The sequence below is a fragment of the Polypterus senegalus genome, chromosome 2, assembly GCF_016835505.1.
Source record: "Polypterus senegalus isolate Bchr_013 chromosome 2, ASM1683550v1, whole genome shotgun sequence".
NCBI classification, from domain to species: Eukaryota; Metazoa; Chordata; class Cladistia; order Polypteriformes; family Polypteridae; genus Polypterus; species Polypterus senegalus.
In genome coordinates this window covers 148,125,952-148,142,345 of record NC_053155.1, presented here as the reverse complement: position 1 = coordinate 148,142,345, position 16,394 = coordinate 148,125,952, and the positions used below count along the sequence as shown (strand labels likewise).

The 16,394-nt window shown below is 39.0% G+C and overlaps 1 protein-coding gene across 1 annotated transcript in view; it reads right to left on the bottom strand.

Annotated features, from left to right (window-relative positions):
- Positions 1-16,394, bottom strand: part of nalcn (sodium leak channel, non-selective) — an 828,408-nt gene that overhangs the window by 512,035 nt on the left and 299,979 nt on the right. The window contains exon 11 of the mRNA XM_039744792.1: positions 1,786-1,872. Within this exon, the coding sequence (XP_039600726.1) occupies positions 1,786-1,872 (87 nt within the window). The remainder of the gene's footprint in view (positions 1-1,785; positions 1,873-16,394) is intronic.

Genomic DNA, 16,394 nt, shown 5'->3' with positions numbered 1-16,394 from the left:
CTCTAGGGGTGGGTGGGTTGCACTCTCTTAACAATATGAGTGTTTTATGGGGTCCTTTCTGGACCAAAGGCAGATGGCACAATGATGCGTCCCAGCAGTGACTGAGATAAGAGCTGGGGTGGGGACATGGCTTGCTGGCATCTCAGCCCGCTTCAAAGACTTGGTGGATGAGCAGGAGAAGCAGGAAGGAGGCAAAGAGAGATGTGCTGGGCTCACAAAGGGACAGAGTACAAGAGAAATGGAGTATTTATACTGATTTTAACCCTCGTGTGGATTTATTGATGAAATTGTTAATGGACTGGTTTTACTCCCAAAATCGAGCACTGATTTTATTGGAACATTTATTTACTTATTGAAGAAAAACTTACACTGCATTTATTTATTTGGACACAGCTTCGTTTAATGTATGAATAAAACTACACATAGCACTTTTTCACACCAAGATTGTTGTGTGTCCTCATTGCTCTAGTCCATCCTGCTTATGACTTTCGATGTTCCAGGGCAACTCTGGGTATCACAGTTGCAAAGTTTATTTTACATATGAATGAACATTCAAGTATTGCACAAGATCTAATATACCATAAATTTAAAAGAGATAACGCTTCAAAATGAGTTTCAGAAGAATATAATGCATACAGAACTTTTTGTCCTTCAAGAGCAGAGTAAATTCTAATGGTAAAAATAGATATTTAAAGCTATTAGCTGAAAAAAAATTGAACAGGGTCACTGGCATCTGTTTAAACCCAAAATCATGCAGATAGAAAGAATAGTATTTATTCATTAAAACATATCAGACAGAAAAGAAAATAGGTAGAATACAACGTAAGATAGCAAATGAAGGAAATCTGTTGACTAAAGAGTATGTCTGACTGTCTACTAGGATGGTTTCTTCACGTTACTTCCTCTTAAGTATAACACAGCACTCTCATATTACACTTCATGTCTCTCTTATCAGATGCTGGCCTCTCTTCATCTTGCTAGTCTCTTATCAGATGTTGGTCTCTCTTCATCTTGCTACTGTTCATCTCTTAAACGTGCCCTTGTAGACCACCTTCCAAGAGGAGGATATTAGAAGCATGCGTATCCGTACCCAACACATGACAAACTACCTCAGGAACCTTCCAGGGGTGGCCTTTAAACACTAAAGAGTTGTTTCTAGGAGAAACTCCAGAATCACTTCTGAGCTTGTGGTGCTAGCTTAGAGTGGCATCCAGTAGTCACTAGGGGACCTACATAACTGATATTTTTAAGCAGCCCATAAAAGGGCCAGCCCTACTACCTCTGTTTAGGAAAAACTTGGATTTCAGTTATGCACAGTGGGATTTTTCTGTTGTCACTGGTTGAAAGGAGAATTTTCAGGTATCTTGACAGTTCTACTGTTTTTCCCTGTTTGGTGTCCTTGGAGACTTCACTTATAGGCAAGCTATCACTCATGTACCCTGGTGGTCTTATTGATCCACAGAAGCAGTTAAAAAGGATGCTGTCCCATTATTCAAAGATGCTTCGAGTCTATCGTTTGTCCTTTGAAACCTTTAGTGATACCTTTACTCCTGGTAATCCTTTGCTAGTCAGACAGTTCTCCAAACAACACAAAATTAAAGTTTTCGGCTACTTGTTCATTTTAATTTGTGAAATAATATGCTGAACCTCAGTTTCTTTAAAATGTCAGATTTGTTCTAAATCAACATGAGGAGAAGGCAGCTATGATGCAATCTGCAGCAGCAAAACACTTCACAATACTCTTTCTAAATGGCATTCTCATTAACTCAAAAGTGTCTACCATACCTGTAAGCATGCTGGAGCTCTGCCATGGGGTTTGTTGACATCAACAGCAACTAATTGCCATCCTCCTGCAGCATCCTCATGAAACATCTGAAAGGAAAAAAATATGAAACATGAAATAAATAACATATCCAAAGGTCTGAATGACCTGGCATTCATTTTGCACAATTTACATGATCATTATCAGTAAAGGAACAGCACAAACAGGAAGGACTGGGATGTCTCTTATACAAGTAAACACTGGAAACAATAACAGTACCAGGCAATAACACTGAGTTCCTTGAACACTTGCTTATTATAAAGTCTTTTTCAGATTTATTAAAGCTGGAAACTGTTTAAAAGCAGGAAGACCTCAAAGTTCAGCTTCTGTTTCTCTTAATTCAGTTAGGGTAATGTGACTATCTACTAATGAGACCCCTTTGGCTTGTCGTATTGGTAGAACTCTAATGCTGCATTCATCTTAAACTTAGAACACGTAACTTTCAACCTCCAACTCAGAAAACATAAAAGAAAATGCACCCCGGTCTCAGAATTCCTAGTTGCAATTCCTGGTCATATTGGTCTGAGTCTCCGACTTCAGATTATGACACCAGACCAAAATGGCAATGTATACCTTGAACAGTTCAGCACAGTAACACTTTATAGGTTTAATTTGTTTATTAGAAGAATTTACTTTAATTGAATCACCTCAGTTCATAATACTGAATATTGAAACCAGCCACAGGGGATGCACAAACCAGTGTGTTTCTTCGCGCCGGTCCCAAGCCCGGATAAATATGGAGGGTTACATCAGGAAGTCCGGTGTAAAATTTTACCAAATCAATATGCGGACAACAATACAAATTTCCATACCAGATCGGTCGAGCCCCGGGTTAACAACAAACACCACCACTACTGTTAGCCAACAGGGTGCTGGCGGAAATTGGGCTACTGTTGGCCGAAAGAGAAGAAGAGGGGGGAGACGTGTCCAGAGGCAGGAGGAGAGGAGGAAAGTAAAAAGAGTGGAACTGAGTGTATGAACGTTGAATGTTGGCAGTATGACTGGTAAGGGGAGAGAGTTAGCAGATATGATGGAGAGAAGGAAGGTTGATATATTGTGCGTGCAAGAGACTAAATGGAAGGGGAGTAAGGCCAGGTGGATCGGAGGTGGATTCCAATTTTTCTATCATGGTGTGGATGGGAGGAGTAATGGAGTAGGGGTTATACTGAAGGAACAGCATGTCAAGAGTGTTTTGGAGGTGAAAAGAGTGTCAGACAGTGTAATGATTATGAAGCTGAAAATTGGAGGTGTGATGATGAATGTTGTTAGTGCATATGCGCCGCAAGTTGGGTGTGCAATTGGTGAGAAAGAAGATTTTTGGAGTTGGATAAAGTGATGAACAGTGTACCCAAGGGACAGAAAGGGGTGATTGGAGCAGATTTCAATGGGCATGTTGGTGAAGGAAACAGTGAAGACAAGGAGGTGATGGGTAGGTATGGTGTCAGGGAGAGGAAGGAAGAAGGTCAGAGGATAGTGGATTTTGCCAAAAGGATGGACATGGCTGTGGTGAATACGTATTTTACGAAGAGGGTGGAATATAGGGTTACGTATAAGAGTGGAGGAAGATGCACAAAGGTAGATTACATCCTATGCAGAAAAGTAGATCTGAAGGAGATTGAAGACTGCAAAGTGGTGGCAGGGGAAAGTGTAGTTAAGCAGCATAGGATGGTGGTCTGTAGGATGATGTTGGAGATCAAGAAGAGGAAGAGAGTGAGGGCAGAGCCAAGGGTTAAATGGTGGGAGTTGAAAAAGGAAGATTGCAAGGTTGAGTTTAGGGAGGAGGTGAGACAGGCACTGGGTGGCAGTGAAGAGTTACCAGACAGCTGGGAAACTACAGCAGATGTAGTAAGGGTGACAGCAAGAAGGTTGCTTGGCGTGACATCTGGAAAGAGGAAGGAGGAAAAGGAAACCTGGTGGTGGAATGAGGAAATACAGGAGAGTATACAGAGGAAGAGGATGGCAAAGAAGAAGTGGGATAGTCAAAGAGATGCAGAAAGTAGACAAGAGTACAAGGAGATAAGGCGCAAGGTGAAGAGAGAGGTGGCGAAGGCTAAAGAAAAGGTGTATGATGAGTTGTATGACAGGTTGGACTCTAAGGAGGGAGAAAAGGACCTGTACCGACTGGCTAGACAGAGGGACTGAGCTGGGAAAGATGCGCAGCAGGTTAGGGTGATAAAGGATAAAGATGGAAATGTACTCACAAAACAGGAGTGTGTTGAGCAGATGGAAAGAGTACTTTGAGAGGCTGATGAATGAAGAGAACGAGAGAGAAAAGAGGTCGGGTGTTGTGGAGATAGTGAATCAGGAAGTGCAATGGATTAGCAAGGAGGAAGTAAGGACAGCTATGAAGAGGATGAAAATTGGAAGGCCATCGGTCCAGATGACATACCTATGGAAGCATGGAGGTGTTTAGGAGAGATGGCATGGATTTTTTAACCAGATTGTTTAATGGAATCTTGGAAAGTGAGAGGATGCCTGAGGAGTGGAGATGAAGTGTACTGGTGTTGATATTTAAGAATATAAGGGGGATGTGCAGGACTGGAGTAACTACAGGGGAATGAGGATGAACAGGATTAGAAATGAGTAAATTGGAGGGTCAGCTCCAGTTGGACGGTTGGGTGACAAAGTCAGAGAGGCGAGAATGTGTTGATTTGGATATGTGCAGAGGAGTGTAGAAGAAGAATGTTCTCCTCAGCACCACATACCCTGTGTGCTTTGTAAGAATACTTGTAACTTTTCCAGTAAGAGAAAGCTTGATTTATGAACTAACAAAAATATGTTGCCACATAATGATGTCCTAAGCTGTTTTTCTGTTAAGTTCCTCAAAATGAATGATTCAGGGTAAAGAGGTCATAAGTCTACAGAGTGCAAGGTGTCTGTCTTGCGATCAGACTTGGGGACATAAATAAAAATTGCTTAGCTTAGATATATTGCTTAACTTTTAAAATGTGATGATTAGGATGTTTCCTGTCTTATTAATCATGAGATGAAGGGGCATAAAAACTCCCCCTAACTGATGATCGGGGTTCAGACGAGTCTATTTTGCAATAAGACCGAACCGTCTGAATCTCTGCTTTCTGCAACTCTGTTTGAGAAATAAAGAGAACTGAGAAAATAACACTCACCTGCTGTCAGTTGCATTTTATCGCCCACAGGAGAGATGCTGGGTATATTGCGAGAAGGATGCTAAGGATAGAGCTGCCAGGGAAAAGGAAAAGCGGAAGGCCTAAGAGAAGGTTTATGGATGTGGTGAGAGAGGACATGCAGGTAATGGGTGTAACAGAACAAGATGCAGAGGACAGAAAGATATGGAAGAAGATGATCCGCTGTGGCAACCCCTAAAGGGAGAAGCCGAAAGAAGGAGAATGCTGGGCAGCGATTAAAATTTTTAATTGCAATTAATCGTATGATTGTCTGTGATTAACAATCAAATTGATATGTGCAAAATTCAATAATGAACTCAAAAATAGTGTATTGCATGTATTTGTTTTGCAAAGACTTTAAACAAATAAGGTGCTTTTTAACAGCAGTATTCCCTTTACATAGTAGCAGTTAAAATATTTCTTGTAAATCTCAACTTAAACATTAATGTAATTAAATCAAATATAAAACCAAAGCTATTTGCCACTGCCAGGGCATTAAAGTTTTATCTAGTTTGTTATAGAAAAGCAAGTTACCCTCAGAGTCCAGAGCCACAATCACAACATTATTACAGGCACGTCCAAGCAACAGCAAGTTAAAATCTCTAAATCTATGGCAAGCCAAATTAACATTTAGAGATCTGAAACTCACATTGAGATATCTTAAAATAATTTCCTTCACATTTTAAGATATCTGCAATACATTTTGAGATATCTCAAATACATTTTCACATATCTCAAAATAATTGTGTCTGCATTTCAAGATATCTCAAATGAATTTCCAGATATCTTAAATTAACCTTTCATGCATTTTAAGATATCGCAAAATCATTTCCTGTAAAACTGCCCATTATTTCAATGGGACTTCTTGTTTATTATAAGATATCTTAAATGTATTTGAGATATCTTGAAATGAGCAGAAAGTGCTTTTGAGATATGTGAAAATGGACAGGAAGCTGTTTTGAGATATCTGGAAATGTATTTCAGATATCTTGAATTGTATTGTAGATATCTGAAAATGCTATTGAGATATCTTGAAAAACATTGTTAGATATCTGAAATGGAGCACAGACCCATTTTAAAATATCATGAAATTAGTTTTAGATATCTTTAGATAACTTAAAATTCACTGTTGTTTGAGATATCTTAAATGCTTTTTGAGATATCCTTCAATATAAAAGCGGTCGGGATTGTCCTTCCGTCCCGTGAGTGCTACGCAGGCGCGGAGTTTCACACACGCCCCGTCCATTTTGCAATGCACGATGGGATTTGTAGTTTTGTTTTTCCAGGTAAAAGATGATTTTCTACTCCAGACTGTGCGATATCTTCTTCTTCTTTCTTACTATATAAAAGCGGTCGGGATTGTCCTTCCGTCCCGTGAGTGGAAAGCATAGCGGTATTCCGCTTATCACAGACTTATTACTTGCAGCTTGTGGTACGAAGCGACATGATGTGAGCAGAGTTCTGGTGCTTGCATCGTTCCCTTGCTTTTGTGCGCGATGCGCTGGAAAAATAGACAAAATTATGTCTCTGGAAATAATTAATGTTGATGGAGTACAAATGCCTCACCGCGTAGTAAATATCAGGGGGGTTCAAAAGGGCGACCTCAATATAGAAAAAAAGTTTACATTTCATCACAAAAATAACAGAAACTACGAGTATTAAAGTAATACCGCAGAAATGCAATATAACCAAATTAATGAGTTTGTATAAAATGTCAAATTGATCTACATATTGAATTGCCTTAAGAAGTCGTCAACTTAAAAGTCGGTCGCCTTAAAAGGCGGATCAGCCTAGTCTTAATTATATTTTGAGATATCCTAAAATAACTTCCCACTCATTTTAAGATATCTCAAATTCATTTTGAGATATCTGAAATGCATTTTCAGATATCTCACCATAACTTCCTGCACATTTTAAGATATCTCAAATACATTTCAGATATCTTAAAATAACTTTCTGTGCATTTTGAGATATCTTAAAATAGACAGGAAGTCCCATTGAAAGAATAGGAAATTTTACAGGAAGTGATTTCGAGATATCTCAAAATGCACAGGAACCTATTTCGAGATATCTCGAATTGCATTTAAGATATCTTAAAATGCTTTTCAGATATTTCAAAATGTACAGCATATCATTTCAAGATATCTTGAAATCTATTTATGATATCATAAAATGCTTTTTAGATATCTTTAAATAGATGCATTTTTAGATATCTGTAATTCAATTTGTGATCTAAAATGTATTTCAAGATATCTTAAAATTCATTTTGAGATATCTCTAAATGTTAATTAGGCTTGCCATACAAATACCAGCAGAAACATTTTCTTTTATTAGGGAGAAGCATAAACAGTCTATGTTCAGTAGCAACTCTTTGAGGGCTAATGTTTTTTTCCAATAGTTTCACACATAATTCAACATAAAAAGTGTTGCTGCCTGTTGTTCCTGCTGTCGGCACCCATTTGCAGTTTGCAGCAGCAGTGGTTGCGTGGAGGGTGGCTCAACGGCCAACAGGAATGAATGGTGGGCTGGCTGTCATTTGTGAGACAGGTGTGCGGGGGTGGCAGTTGCAGAGAGACACAATATGGTTTGTACCTCCTGTCATCGTAAGTGTCTGTCCTCCCAGGTGAACGTTGCCATATGTGCATCAGCTACACAAACGTGTTCAGCACCACGATCAGCTGGGGACCGATCAGCTGATGCCGGTACCTCACTTTCGTTTACGATCTCCATCTCCAGGTCACTCAAAAGTCCGACAAATCAGAGTCTGATTCAGCGATAATACGAAAAGAGTCATCCACGGATTATTTTGCTTTGAGCATTCACTTTGGTATCTCTCCACATGCCATTTTAGAAGCTGTTTGCTCTTCGCTACTCATGCATGCGCAGGGAGTCAAGGTCAAATCAACAAAGCTAACTTTTCTTCTAGCGAAAGCGTATCGGAAGCGCTGTAACAAGAAGATCACTGATCTCAATCGATCGCTAGCGACACTAACATTTTCAAAATAATAATAACAAAAACTGCATTGTCGACGTTAATTAATGCGATAATAACTCATTAACTTGCCCAGCCCTATTGAAAAGGTAAATGTTTCCAATACCAGATCAAACAGTAAAGGACTAACCAATGTTAGAATTAAACATGCTACTGTTCATACAGTATATTGCACTCATTGTTTGCATTGTGAAGTTTTAAAATTGCAGCTTCCAAGCAGTAATAGTACTATTTATCATGACCAAGAGGATAAAAAACATTTTTAGACATGACATCATACTTCTTGATCCTTTCCTGCTCAACAGTTTCTTCTTCGATTCGGACTATAGAACTATTGTTTAGTGTTTGTTGCTGAAATGCAAGTGAATGCTTGGAGGTCACATATGACATAGTTGCGACTTCCAACTTTCCCAGCTCCACTGAATGTTTTGTGAATCATACTTTTCTGAGGACATTATCCACATGTTTTGTTGAAAACATCAGATTATGATGTTTTTCTTTACTTATTTTATTTCTTTCCATATGTTTTATAGAAACATGATTTTGATTAGCCCAAATATGCACGTGAGTTGCATGATTTTTTTCTTATTTGCATCTCACTGTTAATGAGGAAAAAATACACAACTGAAATTTTGACTGCAGACATTTAAGAGTTAAAGAGGCAATTCCTCCTTTTACCACACATGTTATAGAAAGTTAATTCCAAAAATGTTCAGAATTAACAGAAACAGATTCCCTCAAATTCAAAAAGGCTGCCATTTTCAATGTGTAGCCACTACAGCCCTCAAACTGAGAAACTCTGCTCTATGAAGGTTTACTCAATTTTTGTCATTTGAATCTGTATTAGTGAGTCATTAATATAATTTCAGTAATAATTATGTATCCCAAAGTATGTAACTATGCTGGCCCCAATAATGAACTGGTGCATTGCCCAGAGCTATTGACCACAGCATTTTGAACTGTACATCTGACAAACACATTCAAGCTGACGACATTTCATGGGAAAATTCACAGTTGTTAAAAATAAAATTAAAATTTTATTAGTTTTTCATTCTACATGGTAATTTACATTCATTTAAGTTAAGAGAATTTACTCAGTCGCCCTAGAGGCAAAGTAAAATTTTATTGTTATGATCTCTTTGTGCTGGTTCATGACATCTGGGGTCTGCCTTTTCTTTATGTTAAATCTTCTAAAATAAAAATTCTCATTAAAATTTTTTTAAAAGCTTTGGAAAAAATATTAATACTTAAATAATACTTTTAATAACAAAACATGGTCACAATGAGAGATAGCAAGTTTGGAGCTTTGCTTTCTTCTCCGTGCTAAACTAAGACAGGCAGTTAAGTTAGCATCTTCAAAACAAAGTGGTAACTGCAACTGCTGAAGGGCAACTAATATCTACCCATTGGCATTAGTTTTTTAGAATAAGGTAGGTTATTGTTTTCCTTCCAGTTCCTGGTAATTTTATTTGGTTCCTTCTGTAGCAGGTTTCTGAGCCTCTGTTATGAGCTAAGTAGAATGGAGTAGTATGATTCCAAATCACAGTATATTTCTTCAGATATGGGGTGGCACAATAGTGATTAGTGTAGTGCTTACCATTGCCGTTTCATAGATCCAGCATCCTGGGTTTGAATTCTACCTTGCGACATTTTTTATGTGGAGTTTATACATTCTCTCCATGTCTGTAAGTGGTTCCAACTAGGTACTCTGGTTTTTCTACTGCATCCCCAAAGATGTGCATATTAGGCTAATTGCTCATTTCAATTGTGCTTAATTGTGAGTGTGGGTGCATCAGTATGTAGACCCTGCAGTGGACTGCTGGCCTTTTCAGGGCTGCTTCCTGACTTGCACTGGATGTCTTTAGAGATAGGCTCTGGCCCTGATGACCCTAAATTGCATTAATTAAGTTTAACACTGTCAGGATATGTTACTTCAGGCATTATTTCAGGGAGGGTTTTTGAATATTCTCCCCATTTTTGTTTGCTTTTTAATAGACTCTCCAGTTTCCTATTAAATCCCAAAAATATGTATGTCATTGTGATTAGAGATAGTAAAATGGATTTATGTGTTTAGTGCAGATGTCAGGAACAGAGCATAATAAATGTGAAGACTCCAAAAGTCCCACAAAAGCAAGCCAGGACCTTCACTGAGAGAAATTCAAATAAAGAATCTTTACAAATCAATGTTTATTCAAAAAGTTAAATATATATATTGTCACACACGTGCGCATGGGGGGCAGCTAAAGGGCTTGAGTGAAGGCAGTTTGGAGGCATGCCGGGATGTGGCAGAGTACACTGACTCTTTTTCCCCCTTGCCTGTTGACCATTCCCGGGGGATTCCACCTGGCTCTCCTGACATCACTTCCGGGACCAAGCCAATGGAGGTCGACCACACCAGCTCCAGCCCCTCTGATGTCACGTCCGGCTGTGATCCAATGGTTGAAGACCACGTGCTTGATCCTTATGACATCACTTCCTGTCTTCCCCTTTAAAAACCTGCCCCTTTTCCCTTTTTCCTCAGTCTCATTTTGGACTCCGTTGTATGCACTTCAGTGCAGGTTATTTTGATAAAAACGACTTTTGCAGCCAGGATACCATGTTACGTGGGTGGCTGCCCCAAACCTTTATCTGTCTATGTCTCATTTTTGTCACTATATATATATATATATATATATATATATATATATATATATATATTGTCACAGACGGCTGGGGTTCTTACCCAGCCGGGACGCCTAGAAGGTCCGGAAGGTGGCAGTAAAAGCTTCCAGGTCAGGAGGACACAACCGCCCTGGAGCAGGAGAGGACCACGGGAGAGGAGGAGAGACTTTCCAACTCGTTGGGACCTGTGGCCACCGCCAGGGGGCGCCTTAAGCCTCCTAGAACCTGGGAGAACATTACTTCCGCCACACTTGACAAGATGGCGGGGGAACCTGCCAGGGACACCCGGAGTGCTTCCGGGGCAAAGGGCAGCACTTCCACCACACCAGGAAGTGCTGCCGGAAGATCGCATTCAGCCACCTGGAGCACATCCGGGCGGGAATAAAAGGCGCCGCCTCCCAGTAATCTGGGAGCTAGAGTCAGGAGTGGGAGCAGGACGAAGCTCCCAGGAGGAGATTGGCGGCTAAAAGACTGACATTAAGAAGGTTTATTGGGGAGATTAATTGCTGTGTGCATTGTGTGGTGTTTGGGACTTTATTCTTGTGTATAATAAACGTGTGTCTTTTTATAAAGATGTGGTCTCAGACTGGTGGTGTCCGGGCAAGTCTCACAATATATATCACCAAGAGCTCAAAAAGAAGCCAAAAGGAGTTGCCCATAAGACAGCCTAAGAAACAAAGTTTCAAGAACACAACCCAACAGAATAATCCAATAACTACAGCAGAAGTAGTCAAAAGCCAGAACATCAAAATCAAATAAAACACAATATATACACTCAACGTGCCACTACCTAAACTCCTTTCATCTTGGCTTAAATAGCTAAAGGGAGGTCTCAGGAATTGCGAAATCATGGTGGCCCCACCTCTTTGTATGCCACCCACAGAACACTAGGAATGTTAATACATTTAAAAAGTCATAGTGCATAATTAACAAATAATAAACACAATTAAGAGAGATAACATAACATAAAAAAATAAAAACTCGGTAACACTTTAATTTAGGGATTGCAAAAATTCATCTGTTGGCCATAAACTGCAATGTAACAAGACCTTAATAAAGACTTTTTTTTTATCTCAGTAGCACTTAAAAAAGCATATGTAAAGTGGTTATTCATCTTTGTACAGCGTGACATATTAAGATCCTTTGATATTCAGGTAGAATGCTTTCTGAATATGAAAGATTCACTTGTCTTGAACTGAAGTATGCAATATGAAAAGAAATGTGTCTGCCTTAAACCACCTCTGGCAATTCCAAAGTGAAGTTATTTTAGCAGGTCACATTGCAGAGATGAATAACCACTTTACTGTTGCTTTGTAAGTGTAATTAAAAGCAAAAGAAGCCTTTGTTAAGCTCTTGCTACAAAAATGCATATGAGCAATAGATACATTTTTAGAGGACCTAAAGTGTTACCAGTAATTCAGATGCAACAATACCAACAAGAAAACTGAAAATAAGTGCAAGCCAGGGTAAAAAAATTGGCTTTAATAACATACTATGTAAGTGTATGAATGTATACCTCTTGATAGTCTAGAACTCTCTTTTTCTTTTCCCCAATTCATAAAAAGCATGTCAAGAAAATGAACAGATTTATAACTCTAAACTGGATGAGTACAATGTGAGTGAGTGACCGTGGACAGGAAAAATATCCAGGATGGTTTCTGTCCTGTTACTAATACTGCGAGTTAGGCTATACTGTATCATCCTGTGACCCAGTAATAGAAAAGGCATGTTCAGGAAACTAACAGATGGATTATTTAACTATATTGTAACAAAATTGTACCAGGTTTTTGGAGTTTTATAACGTTTCTCCAGTGTCTGTTTCATTAAAAACAGGTAAAAAAACAACTGCATATTGAAAAATACAAAATTCAAAGTCATCTATCAAATAAAAAAAAAAGGTCAACAGAAACAGTAAGGCGTCTAGTATGGCTAAGAAAAGGAAAATGTGCTTTTGCTTTTAAAAGACATTTAAAAGACATTGAGAAGTCTTTAATGGTTCCTTCAGGTAACTCTGAGACTAGGGATCTGCATGGCAATCGGAAGGTTGCCGGTTTGAATCCCGTAAAAATGCAAAAAGGGCCTTGAGCAAGGTCCTTAACCTGCAAATGCTGAGTGCTTTGAGTAGTGTGAAAAGTGCTATATCAATGCAAAGAATTATTATTACTAGAAGAAATATACTAAATAATATTACCAGTCATGCATTTGGACCACAGTTGAACAATAAAATGTCTGGGGTTGTTATGTTAAGTTTTTATGACCATACTGATTGAGAAAAAGTTGTAACGCATGTGACAAAGCCTCTGATTCAGCAGAAAGTTTCAGTGTCAGTGATGGCTCTGCAGGCAAAAACTCGAGATTACATGGTTGGCAGAAGGAGCTCATCAGTGCATTATCCAAAACTATTTTTCAAATCAAATCAAATATTGTCAACTCACTATGTGCAGAATATGCAGGAGAATTGAAATACTGTTTCTCTCTCATCTTCATAGTACAATAAAATATAAAATGTAAAATATAAAAAGTATATAAGTATCTATACTAATAAAAGGCAAAGCCTTCACTGACTCACTCACTCGTCACTAATTCTCCAACTTCCCGTGTGGGTGGAAGGCTGAAATTTGGCAGGCTCATTCCTTACAGCTTACTTACAAAAGTTGAGCAGGTTTCATTTCGAAATTCTACACGTAATGGTCATAACTGGAACCTATTTTTTTGTCCATATACTACAAGTATAATAGACTTCTGCCCCACGTAATTTCTCCGCCTCCCACATACTTTAGTGCCTGCCCATATCAGGCTGTCCGTCAGCGGCAATCCAATAGAAACACTGCGGCTAAATATTCATGGGTGAAGGACTGTGCTTATGCAGAAGAAGATGACATGGTCATGGTGGTGTTTGGCACAAACTCAGCGAAACTGTGAGTGAAACTTTTAAGTGCCGGGTCTTAGCTAACATTACATACAGCTGTGGACATCGCACAACATGGCACCAGCACAGCTGGGAAACTTCGATGCATGTACACCGAGCGGCTCACGTGAACTGACATAGTGCACAGACAAAAAGCAATAATGATAATCAAATCCTTGATGACAGCAGCACTCACAAAGCAATTACTGTATATTGACAATGATGTTACGTTATTTTAAAAATGTTCGCTTTTCTTTTTTAACTTCTTTAACACACTACTTCTCGCTGCGAAACGCGGGTATATATATATATATATATATATATATATATATATATATATCCCGATCTACATAATCTCAAATAGACAAGCCACACGCTGTGGCGCAATGGTAGAGGCTTCCTCTAGCGCCGACATCCGAGGTTCGATTCCCGAGAGGGGATGCACTGAGAATGTACGCGCTTCCCGATTCATTTTACCCTCGCATCCCCTTGGTTTGAGACGTATGAAAAAATATGCGGTTAACGCAGAATCATGTTACTTTATTTTTAAAATGTTTCTTTTCTTAGCACAAGCACAGCTGAGAAGCTTCGATGCATGTACTCCATAACGCGTTAAAAAAAATAACGCATTTAATCACACTTTCAATTCCAAGCAAAGGGGAACTTTTGTCAATGAATGATTTCCTGGTACATCGACAGTACCACCGCTCCCTATACGCAGAGTACGCAGTCTGCGTAGGGCACCATCCCAGCTGCTCAAAAAAATCATTTTTATATATTATAATAATAAATTAATATTAATAATATACATATACAAATAAAGAAAAATATAAACGTATATATTGCATTTTACGGTGAACGCAGAGTAGGCTAAGCACATGTGATGACGCGCGCGCCCTCACCTCTGTTACGGCTGCCTATTTGGCCAAAAATAATGATATTTGAACAATATGCCTTCTCCTGGAAAGAGACATCAGCAGTCCGGCACCGAGAAACGAAAGGAAAAAAAAGCCCAAGATGAAGCCCGTGCATGTAGCCAAATCTCTAGATTGCTCTGCGCATAGCAGTGACGCTCCCTGTAACGATTGCCTCTGCTGAGCGAAGTTTTTCTAAAATGAAGCTCATCAAAACGTACTTGCGCTCATCTATGGCACAAGAGCGCATCAGTGGTCTGGCAATTGTCAGCATCAACTCTGAATTAGCAAAGGCTTTATCATATGAAGAGCTCATTTACGACTTTGCCTCAAGAAAAAGCAGAAGTGTGCCTTTGTAAATTTTGAACTTTGGAAAGCTCCAGCAGATGACAGTGTTGATTTTATTTCAGTTTTATTATTTTTTATTTTATTTATTATAAATGTTTTATTTAACGTGTAATTTTAGTTTGTATTTTTTGCTGTAGAGCTACAATTGTAATTTATAAATGATACAATTTATTTATGTATTTACTTTTATTTGAATAAAGTTCTATTTTGGCCCCTATAGTAGATGTTTTTTTATTATTTTATTTTTACTTCCGTAATATTTGGGGGAGGGGGCACAAAAGTACATTTCTGCTTAGGGCACCCATTTGGCCAGCAGCGGCCCTGTACATCGATTACATTGATGCACACATCACAGCTACAAAAATGTTATAGTCAGAATAAAGCGCGTTCCTACAACTGATCGGAGGAAAATTTCATTTCAAGAGACTACCCGACGGAAGCCTTGATAAAAGCATGGTTTTGTGCACACTGAAAAGCAAGCAAAATTAGATGCATTACAGAAAGCGGATTTTGTGGCTCTTACTGGGGATCATTGGACTTCCGTGACCGTTAGTAATTCTAATTACATCTAATTACAATATGTTCAATGATCACACTGTTTTAGCCTAATGTACAAAATAATTTTGGCTAAGGTTTAAGGTTACTCAAAATTTAAAGATTAAGCTGGTCAAATTACCTTTTATGTTTCTGACTTTTTTTTTAGAAGAAGAAAAACTGCACTTTATGTTGAAATTTTGGTTATTATTATTTAAAGACAATACCATTCTTAAAATACCACTTTATTTTTAAGTCCGCCCAATTTTAGCCACGGATGATATTTTTGTTTCTGTTTTGAATTGAAATGCAGTTTAAAAGCATTTTTTTTTTCCAGAAATTAAAAGAGCTTGAGTTTACAATATTCATGTCCATGTCTATTATTTGATTCTGTCGCCCATTAAAACCCTTTTAAATTAAAAAAAAGAAAGGGTTCTTCTCACGCTGGCTGGGGCCTGTTCACCTGGAGGTGGGGGTGGGGGATGGTTTTCCGTGCCGGTGTGCTCTTTTGCATCTCAAACCGGCTAAAGAAGTCATTTAGGCAGTTGAGCAGTGTGATGTCACCTTCACAAGTCTGTGGTGGAGGTTTGTAGTTAGTGAGGGTTTGGATGCCATGCCAGAGAGACTGCGCATCTCTGGTGTTGCTAAAGTGTCCAGATATTTTCTTGCTTTACTGCTTTTTTTGCTTCCCTGATGCCACAGGACAGGTTGACTCTGGCTGTTGCTAGTCCTGCAGTGTCACTGGCCCTAAAGGCTGTATCACAGACCCTCAGAAGCCAGAGGACCTCTCCTGTCAGCCATGGCTTCTGGTATTTTTGTAATGGGTTACATCATCAGTACATTTTGCAATGTATATTGTAACCACCTCAGTGTACTCCTCAATGTCTGTGTGGTCGTTGTAACTGGCTGCTTGCTTGAAAATTTCCCAGTCTGTAGTGCTAAGACAGTCCCTCAGAGCACTGGAGGCACCCTCTGGCCACAAACGTACCTGCTTTTGCGTTGGTCTGATGGGTCTCACTCTGGGTCTGTATGCAGGTCTCAGCATGATGGTGAAGTGATCAGAGAGACCTAG